General features: G+C 41.1%; 1 protein-coding gene across 4 annotated transcripts in view; it reads right to left on the minus strand.

The window, feature by feature from the left end:
• The window catches only part of SCAI (suppressor of cancer cell invasion), a 124936-nt gene that overhangs the window by 62179 nt on the left and 42675 nt on the right, over nucleotides 1-20082 (minus strand). For 3 of the 4 annotated variants that reach the window (XR_009739218.1, XR_009739219.1, XM_061431289.1), the window contains exon 3: nucleotides 1925-2056. Coding sequence is in view for 2 of the 4 variants with exons in the window: in XM_061431289.1 (XP_061287273.1) it covers nucleotides 1925-2056 (132 nt within the window). In the remaining 2 variants the exon portion in view is untranslated. Of the gene's footprint in view, nucleotides 1-1924; nucleotides 2057-2685; nucleotides 2773-20082 lie in introns of all 4 variants that reach the window. The other variant, XM_061431291.1, reaches the window with a different exon arrangement.

A 20082-nucleotide genomic window follows, 5' to 3' on the forward strand; every position in this document is an offset into this window, starting at 1 on the left:
ACAAGGGTATATTAATGTCTAATAAAAGGAACACAGTACTGGTACATGTTACTACATAAACGAAGGTGTCAGAGTTATTGTAAAAATGATAATGTTTTAAGAGTTGAGAATAAGGAGTTTGAGAGGCGCATGTCAGAAGTTACGGTAGGGATTTTCATGCAAATTTTTAAATGCTTTCTTATTCCTTAAAGCTACCAATGCTTTAAGTTTTCTTACTGCCTTAAGAAACAAGAACATGGAGATATGCAGGAAATTTGCTTAACAGATAGGGTAAATCTGAGGCTAGCATTGAGTAGAATGTGGCCATGGGCTTGAAGGGTTGGTTGTTTTTTGTTTTTTTTTTTTCTATTTTGTATTTTTATAATTTCCTCACAGATTATTTGAGGGCAGGGACTGTCAGTTTTATTTTCAAATTATCTATACCTAATATAGAATATGGTACATACTGGAGGCTACGTAAATGTTGGAAAAACAAGATATACCTGGATAATGAAGTGGAACAAAGAAAAAAAACTTTATGCAATTTAAAGTTCTACAACATTCTAAGAAAAAAAAAAGACTTAAAACCTGGGCCTACAGGGGTTGTTTTTTGAATTATAATAGTGAAAGAAAATAATTATTTAAAAAGATGTAATTAATCTATAAAGCAAAAGAAAAAGCTGATCCCAAGGACCTCTTCTGTAGCACAAAAAGGAAGCAGCAGAGTGTAGGAGTTAAGAACACTGTCTTTGGAACCCTTCATTTAACAAATATTTGTGAAACACCTGTAATGGGCAAAACCCTGGCTTAGGTAGTAGAGAACAGTGACACACAGTGTCCTAGGGACATTTCATTTTAGCGTAAAAAAAACTCATAAGCAATAAATAAGATAACTTGAGGTAGTGGTGACTTTTATGTAGAAGATTAAATGAATACAGAGATGAGAGGGCAGTTGAAAGCAGAGCTTTAGACAGAGTGGTCATGGAGGACTGATTAGATGACCCTGTATTATCTTTTTGACCATAAATGTTTTCTAAAGATAAATTCTTTAAAATAAACTCCTCCAGTACAATTCCAAATAGCAGAAAACAATGATAAACTATGTGAAAAGACTGCAATTTTATTCAGAAATAAACTGCAAATTAAAAATACCTCACTAAATACAACACTGTAAATCAACTATACTTCAACAAAAAATAATTAAAAATAACTCACTATCTTTAAAATTATTCACTCCCATATAAAGTTTCCCAAAAAACCCCACAACTATTTATCCTTAGTATTTTACCTATAGAATGAAGCTTTAAGTCTGAAGTAAATCAGTATCTTAAGAATCTCATGAACTGAAAATATGGCTAAACAATTTAAATAATACAAAATGGTACAAAATTATTTACCTGCCACCCTCAAGAATACACAATTAAAGTCACATTTTGACAAAAATGCATATAGCTTCTGCTACTAGTCAGGGTATGCACAACTAAAGAAAGACACTGTCTTGAAAAACTCCATCATTACTTTAGTCATCATTACTTTAGATACTTTATCCTAAGAAAAAGAAAGGATAAAACAAGTAAGCAAATAACCAAGTACACAAAAAAGAGGTAACAAAAGAGAGGCCCCAGGTTCACTTGTACATGCATCCCAGGCTCCTTAGATATCACAAAGTGTAAAATCAGATGTAAAACAGGTATGATGTGGAGTAATGCACACAAAACCATCTTAAAAAACAGCTCACTCAATTTGAGTAAAACAATATAAGATATACTCTTCTCCTATTGTTTTTTCATTTGAGAAACAACCACCACCAAAAACATCATCATTTCTAGAACAGATATTTATATAACATTTTATCCATAATTTTCAGAAACTTACCACACATCAGCCATGGGGAAAAAAAGATACAGAACTAGATAAAAGTTTAAGGCATCAAGAGTCCACTGACCTTAACCCATTGAACAGTTGCTTAGATTTATCCAGAAGGTAACAAAAATCTGTCACTGTTTTCCTCTCTCCCTGTGGGATGTCATCTTCAGCACCTCCAGAGGACATGATTTCTTTAAGAGCAAATTCAGTTCTGCAAGAAAACATGTGTCCATTTATTGAGCAGGCAAAAATAAAAAAGAAACAGACCTTACATACATTATCTGATAGCAGTTTTTTTAAAAGATAGAGACATCTTCTGATTACAATCAAATCATCCAAAAGTTATAGGATGGTGCAGAACAGAAAATGTCATCTTATGTATGGGGATCAAAATTGGTACATCCATATTAAAAAGCAGTTTTTATAATATTGTTCCATCCAATAAACATTATTTGAATGCCTAACATGTTTCAGGCACTCCTCTACATGGTTAAGAATAAAAAAATCCTTTAACCTATTTATCTATTTGATCCATTCTGTAATCCATCCTGGAAAAAAATCCTATTAATACAAATGGAAAACCCTTTGTCTATAATGGGTTTATCTCAGTATCATAATATTTAAAAGCTATTAAGAAACTTAAAAAAAAAAAAAAGAGGGAAATGGCTAAGTGCGTCACAGAACATCAGTGACTACACTCTATACCCTATCACTAACTTACAATTATACTTAAGATGATAAGGCAATAATTTATATATAGTTCATTATAAAAGGGATATAAAACCAGACACACACACATACTCATACACTTATACATACATATATTTTAAAGCTATTTACCCTTGAATCCAAGCTATTTTCCTGTGTAATCAATCATGTAGCCATTTTAAAAACAGCAAGTTGCTAGATCATATATATTGCATGAACCTATTTTAAAGGAAAAAAAAAAATCATTTGTGTTCACACACAGAAATCCCTGGGACAACAAAGGGAAATTTGGTCCCAGTACAGACTGAAAAAATAGGCAGGGAAGACAAGGACCCGACACCAGAGATGGGAGTTAGGGTGTGGTACAGTTATTTTGGCAAATATTTTTCCCTCCAACAGGCTCAGACAACTGTGGCTGCAAGGCAGGAAAACCGTCAGCAAGCCTAGATCTGCCGAGGGGCTGCAGGGTAACATGTGGGTGGCCGTGGAGTCAGCTGGTGGAAAAGTACTTTAGAACCTTGTGGACCTCACTGGGTGGTCCCTACATGGTCACAAGTTTCCTCTTCCCACCACCTCTTTCTACACTCCGTGCCCTAGGTGGTCTTAACAAAGGGAAATAGACCCGGAAGAGTGCAGAGTCTGGGAAGGGATTCCACACTGTGACCCTTGGTAAGTCATCTCCCCCAAGCGACTCCTCGACCCTGGCTTCACTCTTTAAACCCAGAAAATGATGCACAAATGAGGCGCAAATTAGACTTTCTCCACCCCTCCTCATAGAGTTCATGAGCTAAGGTGTCTATATCCCCAGGACACAGGAGTTCACAAGAGAAAATCAGAAAGTAAAACTTCAAAATAAATTCAATATGAAAGGATATTAGATACAAAGCAAGAAGAAAATATCACAATTAAGCAAATAAAAATACTGTGTATGAAAAATATAACCAAGGAAATGCACTTAATAGATCGAAGAGCAGCAAGGATACAGCTGAACAAATTAATAAGCTAAAATAAAACATTTAAATTAATAAGCTAAGACACCACCATGTCTTCTACTCTGCTAGAAGACATCAGAAAGAGATAACATACACAAAAGAAAATTGAAGAGATAAGGAATAGAGAAATGAAGGAATCAACATCCATATCACAGAATATATAGAAGAGAAAAAAGTATATGAAGGTGATGAAATACTTGCAGAGATAAACTTCTATAAACTTTCCAGAATTAGAGAAAATATAAGACCTCAAACTAAAAGGATGTGAAGAATGTTAAAGGAAAAAAGAAAGAAAGAAAGAAAAAACCCCACAGCCAGAAACATTAAAGTGAAACTTAAGAATCTAGAGAGGCCCTCACCCATTCCCAGATGGTCCAGTCCTACAGCCCGAGGTAGGGCAGAGGACAGCAGATGACCACACAGAGGGTGGCCTGCTGGGTATCAGAGCACAGACTGTGAGACTATCCACATCCATCCTAAGGGCCGGCCTGCATGAGATGGTGGAGACTGGGAGCACCGAGGAGCGATACCGCGAGGGGGGACTGGCCGGAGGAATGAGAGCCTGAGCAGGGTGAGGAGGGCATCTCCACATGGAAGAGTTCAAAGGTGGAAAGAGATATGTCGTACACAGGGGATTCATCAAATAAGAAAATCTAGGGACTTCCCTGGTGGTCCAGAGGTTAAGTATCTGCCTTGCAATGCAGAGGACAATGGTTCAATCCTTGACGAGAGAACTAAGGTCCCACAGGCTGTGAAGTAACTAAGCCCGCGTGCTGCAACCAGAGAGCCCGGGGAGGCCGGAACAAAAGACCGCACGTGATGCAGCAAAGGTCCCTCGTGCTGCCACTGAGATCTGACACAGCCAAATAAAATTTACAGAGAAAAAAAAAATCTATCAGGGAAAAGGGGACCCAGAGTTCTCTCTGTAAGACAAAGGAAACACAAACATGGAAAGGGAAAAGGTTACAATAAACTGGGGGTTGAAGCTGGAGGTACGGGTGAACTAATGGATTTTTAAAAGGAGAGACAGATCTCTGGTCTTTGCTTAATCACATCCTGTGTGTGGTTTGCGTGCTTTCAGAGAGAGAGGAAGGCCCTTCTAATACACGACAGACTGGCTGTACAGACAGATTAGAGAATAATGAAAACGAACACACTACAACCACCTGCAATAATATAGATGGATCCAGCATAATGCTGAGTGAAAAGAAGCAGACCCAAAAGAACACCTATCATATGACTCCAATACGCAAGGCACAAAACAGATAAAACTAGAATTAAGGTACTGACACGCTGATCAAGAGAGTTACTTTTAGCAAGAAGGGAGGAAATAAGAGGGATGCTAAAGGTATTTTATTTCTTGACCTGGAGTTAACACTGTGAAAATTCACTGAGCCATACATTTATTATGCACAAGAAAAGGAAGAAGGAGCAGAAACACCTGACTCAGGTGGTTTCAAAAGCGAAAGTGAAGTCACCCAGTCGTGTCCGACTCTTTGCGATCCCATGGACTATAGCCTACCAGGCTTCTCTGTCCATGGGATTTTCCAGGCAAGAGTACTGGAGTGGGGTGCCATTTCCTTCTCCAGGGGATCTTCCTGACCCAGGGATCGAACCCAGGTCTCCTGCATTGCAGGCAGACGCTTTACCCTCTGAGCCACCAGGGAAGCCCACTGGTTTCAAAAGTAAGTTTTAGCAAATGCTTAAAAAATGTAACACTGAATATACTTCCCTTCCAGCATTCATTTTAAGAAAGCTAACACAATCTTGACACCAAGCGTTTACAGAAGAGCAATACAAAAGAGCAAAATTATAAGACAAAGTCCATATGATATAACCAGTTGTCATTGTCTCCAATGTTTGTGATATTAATAGACCATGGATAATTGAAATTTTAATATAAAGTACTGAACACAATTTCACTGGTTTACTACAAAGTAGATGGCAAATTCAGACTTATGAATGAAATATATACATATCTATATCAATTATGGGAGGGAAAATCCACATGGTAATCTGTAAATAAGGCTAGTTCTATAAATGTTTATGGAAGCATATGTATAAACATACATAGGTAACAATAAAAGCAGAGACAAGAAAAGGACATATTTTGTTATGGGCTGAATTGTGCCACCAAAGATATGTTGAAGTCTTTACCCCTTGTACCTGTCAATGTGAACTTATTTGAAAACAGTGTGTTTGGAGATACAATTAAGATGTAAGTTAACATGAGGTCCTATTGGAACAGAGCGAGCCCTTCATCCAATATGGCTGGTGTTTTTATAAGCTGAGGAAAAGAGATGCAGAGACAGACACTCACAGAGAGGAGAATGCCATGCAGAGTCACAGACAGAGGGAAGAGAGCCAAATGATGAAAGAGACAGAGACTGGAATTACACAGCTATTAATACAAGCTGAAGAACTGACGCTTTTGAACTGTGGTGTTGGAGAAGACTCTTCAGAGTCCCTTGGACTGCAAGGAGATCCAACCAGTCCATTCTAAAAGAACTTAGTCCTGAATATTCATTGGAAGGACTGATGCTGAACCTGAAGCTCCAATACTTTGGCCACCTAATGCGAAGAACTGAAAAGATCTGAAAAGACCCTGATGCTGGGAAAGACTGAAGGCGGGAGAAGAAGGGGACGACAGAGGATGAGATGGTTGGATGGCATCACCAATTTGATGTACTTAAGTTTGAGCAGGTTCCGTGAGTTGGTGATGGACAGGGAAGCCTGGCATGCTGCAGTCCGTGGGGTCGCAAAGAGCTGGACACAACTGAGTGACTGAACTGACTGAATACAAGCCAAGGATTCACCAGAAGTGAGGCAGGAGGCATGGTACAGATTCTCCCTCCGCGCTTCTACAAAGGGACCTGTTTTGCCAATACCCTGATCTTGGACTGCTGGCCTCCTGCCGTGTGAGAGCACAAGTGCCTCCTGCTTCAAGCCACGAGGTTTGGAGGTGGTTGGTTACAGCAGCCCTGGGACACCAATCCCTACACAGCACAGTCCTAACATATGACATCATGGCGCAGGAGCAAAACAGCACCAGGTGCTCAAAGACCTAAGCACAGAGCATCTGGCAAATTATGGACCTGCTTTGTTTAAAATTTCTTTTTATAGGAAGTCTTGACAAAGCTACAAGAGAAACTGCTACTCTGGATTTCACTCTAAGTAAACGGTAGGCAGTACAAAAGCTTGAAGGAAACGTGGAGAGAAAATGGCAGGAAGCAACAGCAGTGGAAGGGCCCCAGGCTCAGACAAAAGAGGCATTCCTGTTCCAAACACTTCCCAGTTTTGTGACTGTAAACACACAAGTAACTTTAGCTAACACTTAGAGTTGCAGGTTTTTAATCCACAAAAACAAGCAATTTACATTTGTTCTGCCTACCTCAGATAGCTGTTGTGAAAGACAGGTGTGAAAGAAGTCTGAAAACACTATATAATGTATAACATCACTATCATTATTATTCTGCAGCTTAGTGATGTTTCAAAAAGATATGAAATGACCTTGTGATTAGACTTAATAGGGACATAGGCCCAGAGGAGAATGGAAGTATACAGGAAGTGAAACCAAAATATAATGAAAAGATTCATTCTGACAAAGTAGAGAAGATACTTATAGAAATCACATGGTAGGAAAGCGATCATTTTCTTATGCATTCAGATTTTTTAAGAAGGTAAAAGGGAGGAAATGGCTATATAATTAAGCATCAGTATTTTTCTGATGTCTGAGAAAACAAACACACGTACATTTTCTCGGCTATAAAAATGGAATATTAATAATTGCTTCCTCATAAAGCTGTTGGACAATAAAATGAACTAATGGATATAAGATTGCCCTGTGAATTATAATGTACTGTAAAATTGTTACACATGCACTCAAAACAGAGTATAAATTGAAAAATACCAAGTACAAATAAATGTTGAATGTGTTTATGTGGGGGCAATGATGGTTTTGAAATATTCAATGAAAAAGGAACAAGAGGCTTGGTGCAGACGGCATCTCTCTATATAATAGGAACCAGGGTGCAGAGCACTTTCATCTATCAAAGAGAACAGAAAAATATCCTAAATTATATACAGATTACTTTCTGAGAACTATTTTTTCTGACTTATTCCAACATGTGATAGCAGTTATGTTCTAAGCTATAATAACAACTTTAAGAGAAATGCCCAGGTACCAAGCTTCTCATGGTTCAGTACAGATAGAAATTGGATGAACTGAGGGCAAAGAGAGGTTAAGAAAAAAAGCCAAAGGAGTGCGGGCATGGAACAGTGGTGATACACTTACACAAAACCAGGAGGCCATTTGTAAGATATTGTCCAGGAGGCTACAAAGGTATCATTTTGCCTACCAAATGAGAAACAGAAGTGTTTACCTAATACGTACGCATACGAAAATTCCAGTACTTGTTTAATTGGGACACAGCACACAGCCTAACAAAAAGGAAAGGAAGTCAGTAGCTCAGGAGGCCATCTAAAAAGAACAACGATCAAAAAGATACATGCAAAAAATTATTTGTGAAGCTAATGGGGCAAGAAACACAAAACTGTACAAAATGAAAGAAACAAATATTTATACTCTGGAGAATGATGTGAGGAAACACAACTTGAAGCAGCCTGAGGCTAATAAATCATAAAAACTGTCTTGGGTGGAAAACCGAAAGAGGCAGCAGTCAGATACAACGTAGCTTGATGTTAAGGGTCATTTAACCACAACACAAAAACTCAAGAGGGAGCAAGACGTTCAGGCAAGAGTCCCAATCACTGACCAATGTACTACTCCTAACCAGGGCACTACTCTTGTTCAATAGGTAAAGAAGTGCAGGCTACACAGACTTTTCCTTCTTAATCACAAAGCTGGCAGGAGTCAAAGGTCATGGAGGTAGGAAGCTGAAAATGGGTACTCTGGAGATCATTTGAGGCTACCCAAAACCCAACATATCAGTATATTCTGAGAGAAGTCTGTAAGACAAGCAAACGTTAGTGATGTCTACCTGATCTGTATTGTAACATGAAGAATTTTTTAAAAACATCAAAAGATAGTGGTGATTTATACTGTAACAACTTTGCTTTCCTAAATTGCATTTTTTACCCGCAATAAGCTAGAAGCAGAAGAAAGAAAATAATAAACTTTTCAACAAAAGAGGAAGTTATTGTTTCTTTCAGCAATAACTGGAGATATATGTATAATAAATATGTTACAACTTTACTGAGTTATGACTTTAGTTATCTGATCATCACATCAAAGAATGAGTGTAATTCCTAGACTTTTGAAAAGGGAAAAGTAGAAGCAGTGACATTTTATTTTCTTGGGCTCCAAAATCACTGTGGACAGTGACTGCAGCCGTGATATTAAAAGACACTAGCTCCTTGGAAGGAAAGCTACGACAAGCTTAGACAGTGTATTAAAAGCGGAGACATCACTGATAGAAGTCGCTCAGGCAGCCATCTAGAAAGAACAACTAGCAACAAGTGGCTAAGAAGAACTATGAAGAAAACACAATGGAGAGTGTGACGGGGGGGTAATATTTTAGTTGGAGTAAGTGAGATGACCTCTGAGAAGGTAACACTGGAAGGGAGACCCGGATAAAGTGACACCATGTACCAAGTGAGGATCAGGGAGGTTCAGGGTCCTGGGAGACGGAGCAGCACAAGGTGCTGAGGCAGGAATGTACTTGGTAGACTCGGGAACAGCCAGAGGGCCTGTGTATAAGCACCACACACACACACACACACACCCCCCACACACACACAAACACACACACACACACTCAGGAACAGCTAGAGGGCCTGTGTATAAGCACCACACACACACACACACACACACTCAGGAACAGCCAGAGAGCCTGTGTATAAGCACCACACATACACACACACCTCCACAGCAACACCCCCAACACACACACAGGAAGAGCAAAAGGGCCTGTCTGTAAGCACAACACACACCCCACACACACATACCAAATCACTTTGTCTGTGTTAGTTGCTCAGTTGTGTCTGCCTCTTTGCAATCCCATGGACTGTAGCCCGCCAGGCTCTTGTGTCCATGGGATTCCCCAAGCAAAGATACTGGAGTGGTTTGCCACGCCCTCCACCAGGGGATCTTTCCAACCCAGGAACTGAACGCAGGTCCCCTGCATTGCAGGCAGGTTCTTTACCACCTGAGCCACCAGGGAAACCCCAGCTCCTCATAAATAAATGTAAATAGGATTCATGGCTGCTGCTTTTCAAGCACTACATAAAAGCACCAGAGCAGAGACTGAAATCCAGATACTCAATTCCCAAGGCCAGGATCTGGTGGGCACTGAACTGCAGGCGCGGCATGCATTTTTCTGATTGACCATCTACCCAGAAAGACAACTGTAAGAGAAATGCCCCCAAAAAAAAAATTAAAAAAAAAAAAAGAAATGCCCAGGTACCAAATTTCTCAGGCCCTTCTTCCAGACTAATGACAAACCAAGACAGCATATTAAAGAGAGACGGGTTTTTTCTTTCTTTTTGGCCATGCCACATGGCTTGTGGCATCTTAGTTTCCTGACCAGGCATCAAACCTGGGCCCCAGCAGTGAAAGCTCCCAAGTCCTAACCACTGGACAACCAGGTGATTCCCAAGACTGCCTTTTTCTAATTGCACATAGGTTCCAAGGAAGCCCCTTGAAGCTCCTCCTATAGGACTTTCATTTCAGAACAGTTTATTGGATCTACAATCATCAAAGTGGTGTTAATAAGCCTGTCAACTGAAAAACGGAAATAGACTAATTATGTTGAACTAGATTCTATAATGACATTTATTAACAAAGAGTTATAATGTGAGATAATCGCAACTTTTGTTGTTCTTCTTCATTTTGATAAAAATTTTAATCTAGTAAGTTAAAATGAGGCTGGGTGATATATACTGGATCTGGACTCTGAAGACCCAAGTCTCAATTGTGCCATTTTCCCCAAGTCATTCAGCTGACAGTTTAACCTAACTTCAGATTACTCACTTGTAAGGTAAGGATAACAAATATTGCCCTATCTCACCACTGTGAGAAATTCTATTCAAATGGAAATACTTTTTCTTATTAAGACATCAAGTAAAAAAAAAAAGCAAATACAATTATATTAAAATAAAAACAGACACTGGTTTTATTAAAGAAAAAAAATCTTGTATATATCAATAGACAGTAAACTCTAAAGGTTTTTTTAAAAAAATCAAATAACACCAGCCTTCCATATTTTAAAAAAAATCAAATTCTTTGCTGCTGAGGTGCTCCATCTGTTCTCACTGCTTCCAACCCACCTAGAGGGTCCATGTGCCATGATGATAGTGATGTCATAAAAACAGGGCAACACTGCTGACTGAGGGTTTCCATGAGAGGATCAAGTGTCAAACTGATCCGAGTCCTCTCATTTGGGCTGATCAAATCTTATTCTTCTACAGCCCTCTACTCTTGCCAAATTTCAGGTCTGGATGCAGCAATTTTTTTGTTTTTTTTTTTAGCCAATTTAGAAGTCATTAGACTGACTTATGTGTCTCCATCTTCTCAAAATGTTCCTGATCAACACTGTCAGAAAATTTTTTTCTTTGAACTCTAAATTACTCTCATATTATAGCTCAGCTGCCATATACCAGTTATTCATCTACACTTACTAAATTGTAAGGGACTTGAAAGCAGTCGCTGTCTGAAATCTCTTTCCTCAAAGCACCTTGTGCAACGGCTTTGAATATTGTTCCCACCCAACTCCAGAAAATGAACTGATCAAAGGTAGGTGTATGCCATATGTCAGGCCCTGTTCTGGGTGCTGGCGGTAGTGTGTGTGTGTGTGTGTGTGTGTGTGTAAATTTAAGATACCCAAGATGACCAGAAGAAATAAAAAGATGACTGTTGCAGAGACTTAAGAATCTGCAAGAGCTGGAGTTGTTCATCACGTGAGCATCTAGGAATGCCAAACAGTTGGCACCCAGAGAATGAAGGTAAGTGTTCACTCTTCTGAGAGAAAGTTTATAATCAGATTGGGGTAGTGGTACAAGTATATTGTGAAGACAAGGAGATCCCTCCAATTCCCTGATGCTTCAGCAGACTTCTGATCTAAAGATACGCAGATGAACTATCAGGAGACTGACTTCTGATACATCAGCATGTGTTCTACAAAGATATATCTGGGTCCAGCATGGAGGTGACATAGTGGAGCGGTTAAGGACATTGGTGCTGAACTGCCTGTGCTCCAGTCCTGGCTCTGTCACTAAGTAAATAGAGCTTCAGGATACTAGCCGAGTTACTCAACCTCTTTGTGCCCCAACTTCTCCATATGTATAATGTGGATGAAAAAGGATCTGCCTCTTCAGGATTTCATGAAGATTAAATGAGAATGCATGTAAATAAAGTGTTCCAAAGAGAGCCAGGCACACATTAAATGCCTTTATCGTAGGATGACCATTTAACTTACCATCTAAACTGGGACAATCTGGTGAATGAAAAGGGACGACATCAAGACTGTGCAATAACTTAGACTGCATCAGGCGAACTGGGACATATGGTCATGCCATGAGTTAAGTGTTAAAAGAAACCAGAGACTGTGGCTGGAGGAAGCAGAGCTCCTTGCTTCGCCTCTTTACATGGAGGTCGCCCACAGACGCAGATATCAAAGATACCTGGATTAGAGTTACCTACACTCAACATGCACATTATTGTTTAGCTGCTAAGTCATGTCCAACTCTTTTGTGACCCCATTGGCTGTAGACCTCCTGGACTCTTCTGTCCAAGGGGTGTCCCAGGCAAGAACACTGGAGTGGGTTGCCACTTCCTTCTCCTGGGGATCTTCCCACTCAGGGATCAAACCTGCATTTCCTGCATTGGCAGGTGATTCTTTACTACTGAGCTACCTCCCTGCTTCACCTCTTTGCATGGAGGCCGGCCACAGATGCAGATACCAAAGGTTAACAACTGAATTAGAGTCACTGATAGTCAACATGCACATATGTTGAAGCTAAATGAGCATACTTAGTTTTTCATTGTAAATGGTTTCAATGGTAATATACCAATATCGACACAACCCCTCAAGATGAATAACAAGCATCCAACAAATACCAAGGACATGATAATGGCAACAAGCAGAAAGGTTACCTTGCTTGTTAGGTTAGGTAAGCTGTAAGGTAAGACTTGCTCCTAGCCCTCAAGAAGCTAACCACCAGTTAAATGATCCCTGCAGGTAGCTTCCTCCACTCGTCCCCAGAGGCCACCGCTATAGCAAACACATCAAGGCGGGAAGCAATCTCAGAGAAATACTGAAAAAGATGAAAAGACGACTTGAAAAAGAAACACAGCAGAAAAGAGAAATAAAGTATTTCATTATTTTACATGGCATTGCCAAATAGTTTAAGACATTCTTCAAAGAAAAAACAAAACCCACAAAAACCTGTTTGTGGCAGACAGCTTATGTTTTTGCCTACGCAGCACCCACTTCTTTCTTTGCACAATTACTGCTCTTCCATTACATGTGATCTCATTAGAAACAAAAAAACCCAATTTGGAAGAAAAAATAATTCAAGAGAGAGAAAGGAGGAGGAGAGAAAATAAATCAGGGAAATTAACTATCTGATGTCTAATGTCTCAAAAAAAAAAAAAAAGAGTTCTCATGTTTTAGAGACAGGTATTGAAACATTTACAGATGAAATGATGTGCTGTCTGGGATGTGCTTCAAAATATGCAGGGTCAGGGGAGTGGATGTGGATATAGATGAAGTAAGATTGGCTATGAATTCATCATTATTGAAGCTAAGTGATAAGTATACTGGAGTTAATTTTCTATTCCATTTAATTTTCTCTAGATTTAAAATTTTTCAAAAGAAAAAACATTTAGTTCATACACAGTATGGCCTTAATTTTATAAAAGCATGTCTCTTCTGTATATATGCAAGGAAAGCTATCTGGGCTAATGTTCACCTCGTGTCAATAAGGTGTCAACACTTTCAACCTTGAATTTTCTACACTGTTTGAACTCAAAGTAGTAATTATGCATTGCTGCTACTGCTGCTAAGTCGCTTCAGTCGCGTCCGACTCTGTGCGACCCCATAGACGGCAGCCCACCAGGCTCCCCGTCCCTGGGATTCTCCAGGCAAGAACACTGGAGTGGGGTGCCTTTCCTTCTCCAATGCATGAAAGTGAAAAGTGAAAGTGAAGTCGCTCAGTCGTGTCTGACCCTCAGTGACCCCATGGACTGGAGCCTTCCAGGCTCCTCCATCCATGGGATTTTCCAGACAAGAGTACTGGAGTAGAGTGCCATTGCCTTCTCCGAATTATGGATTACTTCCCCCCAAATTTCATAGGTAACTGACCGGCGTGCTAAGAGCGGCCGAGAGGAGCTACCCTACGTCCAAGGTCAGGGGCAGAAGCCGGGAGGACCCCATGCCCGAAGGGCAGTGGCCAGGAAGAGTTACCCCACGTCTGAGGTCAGGGGCAGCGGCCGAGAGTGTCAGGCTGCGACGGCGCAGGAATGGCCGAGAGGAGCTACCCAAGTCCGGGGTCAGGGACTGTGGCCGGGAGAGGCTACCCCACGTCCGAGGTCAGGGGTGGCGGCCGAGAGGAGATACCCCGTGAACGAGGTGAGGGGCGGCGGCCGGCCGGGAGGAGCTACCCTATGCTGGAGGCCAGGGGCAAGCGGCCTGGAGGACCAACCCCACGACTAAAGAGCAGTGGCTCTGCGGGCGCAGGAGGGCCTAGAGGAGCTATCCCACGCTGAAGGTCAGGAAGGGCGGCGGTGAGGAGATACCCCTTGTCCAAGGTAAGCAGCAGCGGCTGCGCTTTGCTGGAGCAGCCGTGAAGAGATACCCCACGCCCAAGGTAAGAGAAACCCAAGTAAGATGGTAGGTGTTGCAAGAGGGCATCAGAAGGCAGACACACTGAAACTATACTCACAGAAAACTAGTCAATCTAATCACAGTAGGACCACAGCCTCGTCTAACTCAGTGAAACTAAGCCATGCCCGTGGGGCAACCCAAGACGGGCGGGTCATGGTGGAGAGATCTGACAGAATGTGGTCCACTGGAGAAGGGAATGGCAAACCACTTCAGTATTCTTGCCTTGAGAACCCCATGAACAGTATGAAAAGGCAAAATGATAGGATACTGAAAGAAGAACTCCCCAGGTCAATAGGGGCCCAACATGCTACTGGAGATCAGTGGAGAAATAACTCCAGAAAGAATGAAGGGATGGAGCCAAAGCAAAAGCAATACCCAGCTGTGGATGTGACTGGTGATAGAAGCAAGGTCTGATGCTTTCAAGTGCAATATTGCATAGGAACCTGGAATGTCAGGTCCATGAATCAAGGCAAATTGGAAGTGGTCAAACAGGAGATGGCAAGAGTGAATGTCGACATTCTAGGAATCAGAGAACTAAAATGGACTGGAATGGGTGAATTTAACTCAGATTACCATTATATCTATTACTGCGGGCAGGAATCCCTCAGAAGAAATGGAGTAGCCATCATGGTCAACAAAAGAGTCCGAAATGCAGTACTTGGATGTAATCTCAAAAACGACAGAATGATCTCTGTTCGTTTCCAAGGCAAACCATTCAATATCACAGTAATCCAAGTCTATGCCCCAACCAGTAACGCTGAAGAAGCTGAAGTCGAACAGTTCTGTGAAGACCTACAAGACCTTTTAGAACTAACACCCAAAAAAGATGTCCTTTTCATTATAGGGGACTGGAAGGCAAAAGTAGGAAGTCAAGAAACACCTGGAGTAACAGGCAAATTTGGCCTTGGAATACGGAATGAAGCAGGGCAAAGACTAATAGAGTTTTGCCAATAAAATGCACTGGTCATAGCAAACACCCTCTTGCAACAACACAAGAGAAGACTCTACACATGGACATCACCAGATGGTCAACACTGAAATCAGATTGATTATATTCTTTGCAGCCAAAGATGGAGAAGCTCTATAAAGTCAACAAAAACAAGACCAGGAGCTGACTGTGGCTCAGATCATGAACTCCTTATTGCCAAATTCAGACTGAAATTGAAGAAAGTAGGGAAAACCACTAGACCATTCAGGTATGACCTAAATCAAATCCCTTATGATTATACAGTGGAAGTGAGAAATAGATTTAAGGGTCTAGATCTGATAGATAGAGTGCCTGATGAACTATGGACGGAGGTTCGTGACACTGTACAGGAGACAGGGATCAAGACCATCCCCATGGAAAAGAAATACAAAAAAGCAAAATGGCTGTCTGGGGAGGCCTTACAAATAGCTGTGAAAAGAAGAGAAGTGAAAAGCAAAGGAGAAAAGGAAAGATATAAGCATCTGAATGCAGAGTTCCAAAGAATAGCAAGAGAAGAGATAAGAAAGCCTTCCTCAGTGATCAATGCAAAGAAATAGAGGGAAACAACAGAATGGGAAACACTAGAGATCTCTTCAAGAAAATTAGAGATACCAAGGGAACATTTCATGCAAAGATGGGCTCGATAAAGGACAGAAATGGTATGGACCTAACAGAAGCAGAAGACATTAAGAAGAGGTGGCAAGGATACACAGAACTGTACAAAAAAGATCTTCACGACCCAGATAATCACGATGATATGATCACTCACCTAGAGCCAGACATCCTGGGATGTGAAGTCAAGTGGGCCTTAGAAAGCATCACTACGAACAAAGCTAGTAGAGGTGATGGAATTCCAGTTGAGCTCTTTCAAATCCTGAAAGATGATGCTGTGAAAGTGCTGCACTCAATATGCCAGCAAATTTGGAAAACTCAGCAGTGGCCACAGGACTGGAAAAGGGCAGTTTTCATTTCAATCCCAAAGAAAGGCAATGCCAAAGAATGCTCAAACTACCACACAATTGCACTCATCTCACACGCTAGTAAAGTAATGCTCAAAATTCTCCAAGCCAGGCTTCAGCAATATGTGAACCGTGAACTTCTGATGTTCAAGCTGGTTTTAGAAAAGGCAGAGGAACCAGAGATCAAATTGACAACATCCGCTGGGTCATGGAAAAAGCAAGAGAGTTCCAGAAAAACATCTATTTCTGCTTTATTGACTATGCCAAAGCCTTTGACTGTGTGGATCACAAGAAACTGTGGACAATTCTGAAAGAGATGGGAATACCAGACCACCTGATCTGCCTCTTGAGAAATTTGTATGCAGGTCAGGAAGCAACAGTTAGAACTGGACATGGAACAACAGACTGGTTCCAAATAGGAAAAGGAGTACGTCAAGACTGTATATTATCACCCTGCTTGTTTAACTTATATGCAGAGTACATCATGAGAAATGCTGGACTGGAAGAAACACAAGCTGGAATCAAGATTGCCGGGAGAAATATCAATAACCTCAGATATGCAGATGACATCACCCTTATGGCAGAAAGTGAAGAGGAACTCAAAACCCTCTTGATGAAAGTGAAAGTGGAGAGTGAAAAAGTTGGCTTAAAGCTCAACATTCAGAAAACGAAGATCATGGAATCGGTCCCATCACTTCATGGGAAATAGATGGGGAAACAGTGGAAACAGTGTCAGACTTTACTTTTTTGGGCTCCAAAATCACTGCAGGTGGTGACTGCAGCCATGAAATTAAAAGACACTTACTCCTTGGAAGGAAAGTTACGTCCAACCTAGATAGTATATTGAAAAGCAGAGACATTACTTTGCCAACAAAGGTCCGTCTAGTCAAGGCTATGGTTTTTCCTGTGGTCATGTATGGATGTGAGAGTTGGACTGTGAAGAAGGCTGAGCACTGAAGAATTGATGCTTTTGAACTGTGGTGTTGCAGAAGACTCCTGAGAGTCCCTTGGACTGCAAGGACATCCAACCAGTCCATTCTGAAGAAGATCAGCCCTGGGATTTCTTTGGAGGGAATGATGCTGAAGCTGAAACTCCAGTACTTAGGCCACCTCATGCGAAGAGTTGACTCATTGGAAAAGACTCTGATGCTGGGAGGGATTGGGGGCAGGAGGAGAAGGGGACGGCAGAGGATGAGATGGCTGGATGGCATCACTGACTCGATGGACGTGAGTCTGAGTGAACTCCGGGAGCTGGTGATGGACAGGGAGGCCTGGTGTGCTGTGATTCATGGGGTCGCGAAGAGTCAGACATGACTGAGCAACTGAACTGAACTGAACTGCCCCCAAATAATGGAGTGATAGTGCTTAAATTGAAAGCCTAAAGTCCAATATGACAACAAATATGTTAACACTGGTTAAATTTGGTGTATGGATCATTATATTCTATTTGTATTTTCTATATTATTTTTAATGTAAACATTAATCAAGTACTTGTGAAGATTCTCTAACGTAGGTTTCTCAACCTTGGCACTAACAACTGGGGCCAAATAATTCCTGGTTGTGGGCGGCTTTCTTGTGCACTCTAGAGTGTTAGCTGCGTTCCTGTCCTGCACCCACTAGACACAGTAGCACCCCTACCACTCTTCCTGTCGTGACAACTGCAAACACCTGCGAAGTGAAGTGATGTGAAGTCGCTGAGTCATGTCCAACTCTTTGCTACCCCATGGACGGCACCAGGCTCCTCCATCAATGGGATTTTCTAGGCAAGACTACTAGAGTGGGTTGCTATTTCCTTCTCCAAGGAATCTTCCCGACCCAGGGATCGAACCCAGGTCTCCCGCATTGTAGACAGACGCTTTACCATCTGAGCTGCAAACACCTGTGGGCATTACCAAATGTGCTCTGGAAGGTAAAACCACCCTTAAGAACCATTGCTCTAACATACCATATAACAGCCGAAGCATTCTCGATTCTGTAAAACACAAATTTCCCAATCCTTAGATATAGCCTGCATTTATCTAAAAATAATTTTCAACACTGTATCACTTGCTCTCTTACTCTAAATACTCTACTTGTAGTTCAGACTTCTTCAAGTAGATAAACCAGTTTTGCTGCTGCACATTTAGCGATTCAGTAAACATTATACTACTTTTGACACTTCTTTTATTTAGCTCCAAAGCCTGAAATTAAAAGCCTCAGGCTATATATAGTACTAAAACCTTCAAGAATATGGGGGGAAAAGCATTAAAAGGTTACATAATCCAATCTTCTTAAAATTGACTTCCCAACCTTTGGTCAAACTAAACAGTCCCCAAACATGCCCCAAAGGAGAGTAACTCACACAAAGATGAAAGCTTAAAGAATAATACAACTATCATCTCGCTTCTTACTACTCAAATAAGATCTGCAGACCAGAAACATCAGCATCACAGCACAGCTCGTCAGAAATGTAGAATCCCAGGCTGCCTCTCAGACCTACTAAATCAGAATCTGCATTTTAAAAAGCTCCCCAAGTGATGTATACCCACATTAAGTCTGAGAAGCAGTGGTCTAGCTTTATACCAACTTTCTCAAAGCTGAAGCTTAGAAGGCTATATTCTTATAATACAGAGAACAAGTTTCTTACACTTAGGGAGATGAAAGAAGAACTGTATAATTACACAACAGTCACAGGGTAAATCCTTCCCAGCAGCAGGGTCTTTTCCAGTGAGTTGGTTCTTCCTATCAGGAGGTCAAAGTGTTGGAGCTTCAACAGAAGGGGGCATCAGAGAATGAGATGGTTAGGTAACATCACTGATTCAATGGGCATGAATCTGAGCAAATTCTGGGAGACAGTGGAAGAGAGAAGAGCCTGGTGGGCTGCAGTCCATGGGGTCGGATATAACTTAGCAACTGAACAACAGCAACACAGGGTAAAAGAAAAACGAATGGAATCCACCTCCATCACTCCCCTCAAAAAAAACCTATCTGGATTCTTTATACTGAGCCACCTGGGAAGCCTAATCTCATGAAACTAATCTCAAAGCCTTATTTTAAAATCAAGCTGAGAAATCCAAATAGTAATCTATAATGGAAATCTTACATTAAGAAAGAAGAACTTTGTCCTTGAAAAGAGTAAAGCTCATCTGAATAACATAAAGCTATATAGTTCCTAAACCTGGCTGATTATCCTGGAATATTTATTTTTTAAAAGATAAAGATTTCTGGGACCTACTTCCAGATATCATGATTAAAGACAGCTGGGATTTCCTTTTTTTGTTTGTTTGAGCCATTTCTGATGATTAGTTCCATTTAAAAATCACTGTCTTAGGAGCTTTTTTTTAAAAAAGATACCATTTTCTTTCTCATTACATTTTTAAATAATGCATTTGGCCTATTTCAATAACCGCTAGATAATAAAAGAACAAAGAAAGGGACTAATGAGTCCTGGGGAAAAAAGTTTAGATGAAAGTGAGATTCTGCTGCTGCTGCTGCTAAGTCACTTCAGTTGTGTCCGACTCTGTGCGACCCCATAGACGGCAGCCCACCAGGGTCCCCCGTCCCTGGGATTCTCCAGGCAAGAACACTGGAGTGGGTTGCCATTTCCTTCTCCAATGCATGAAAGTGAAAAGTGAAAGTGAAGTTGCTCAGTCATGTCCGGCTCCTAGTGACCCCATGGACTGCAGCCCACCAGGCCCCTCCATCCACGGGATTTTCCAGGCAAGAGTACTGGAGTGGGTTGCCATTGCCTTCTCCGAAAGTGAGATTAAGTGATGTCAATTCACCAC

This window comes from Bos javanicus, chromosome 11 (assembly GCF_032452875.1).
Source record: "Bos javanicus breed banteng chromosome 11, ARS-OSU_banteng_1.0, whole genome shotgun sequence".
NCBI lineage: Eukaryota > Metazoa > Chordata > Mammalia > Artiodactyla > Bovidae > Bos > Bos javanicus.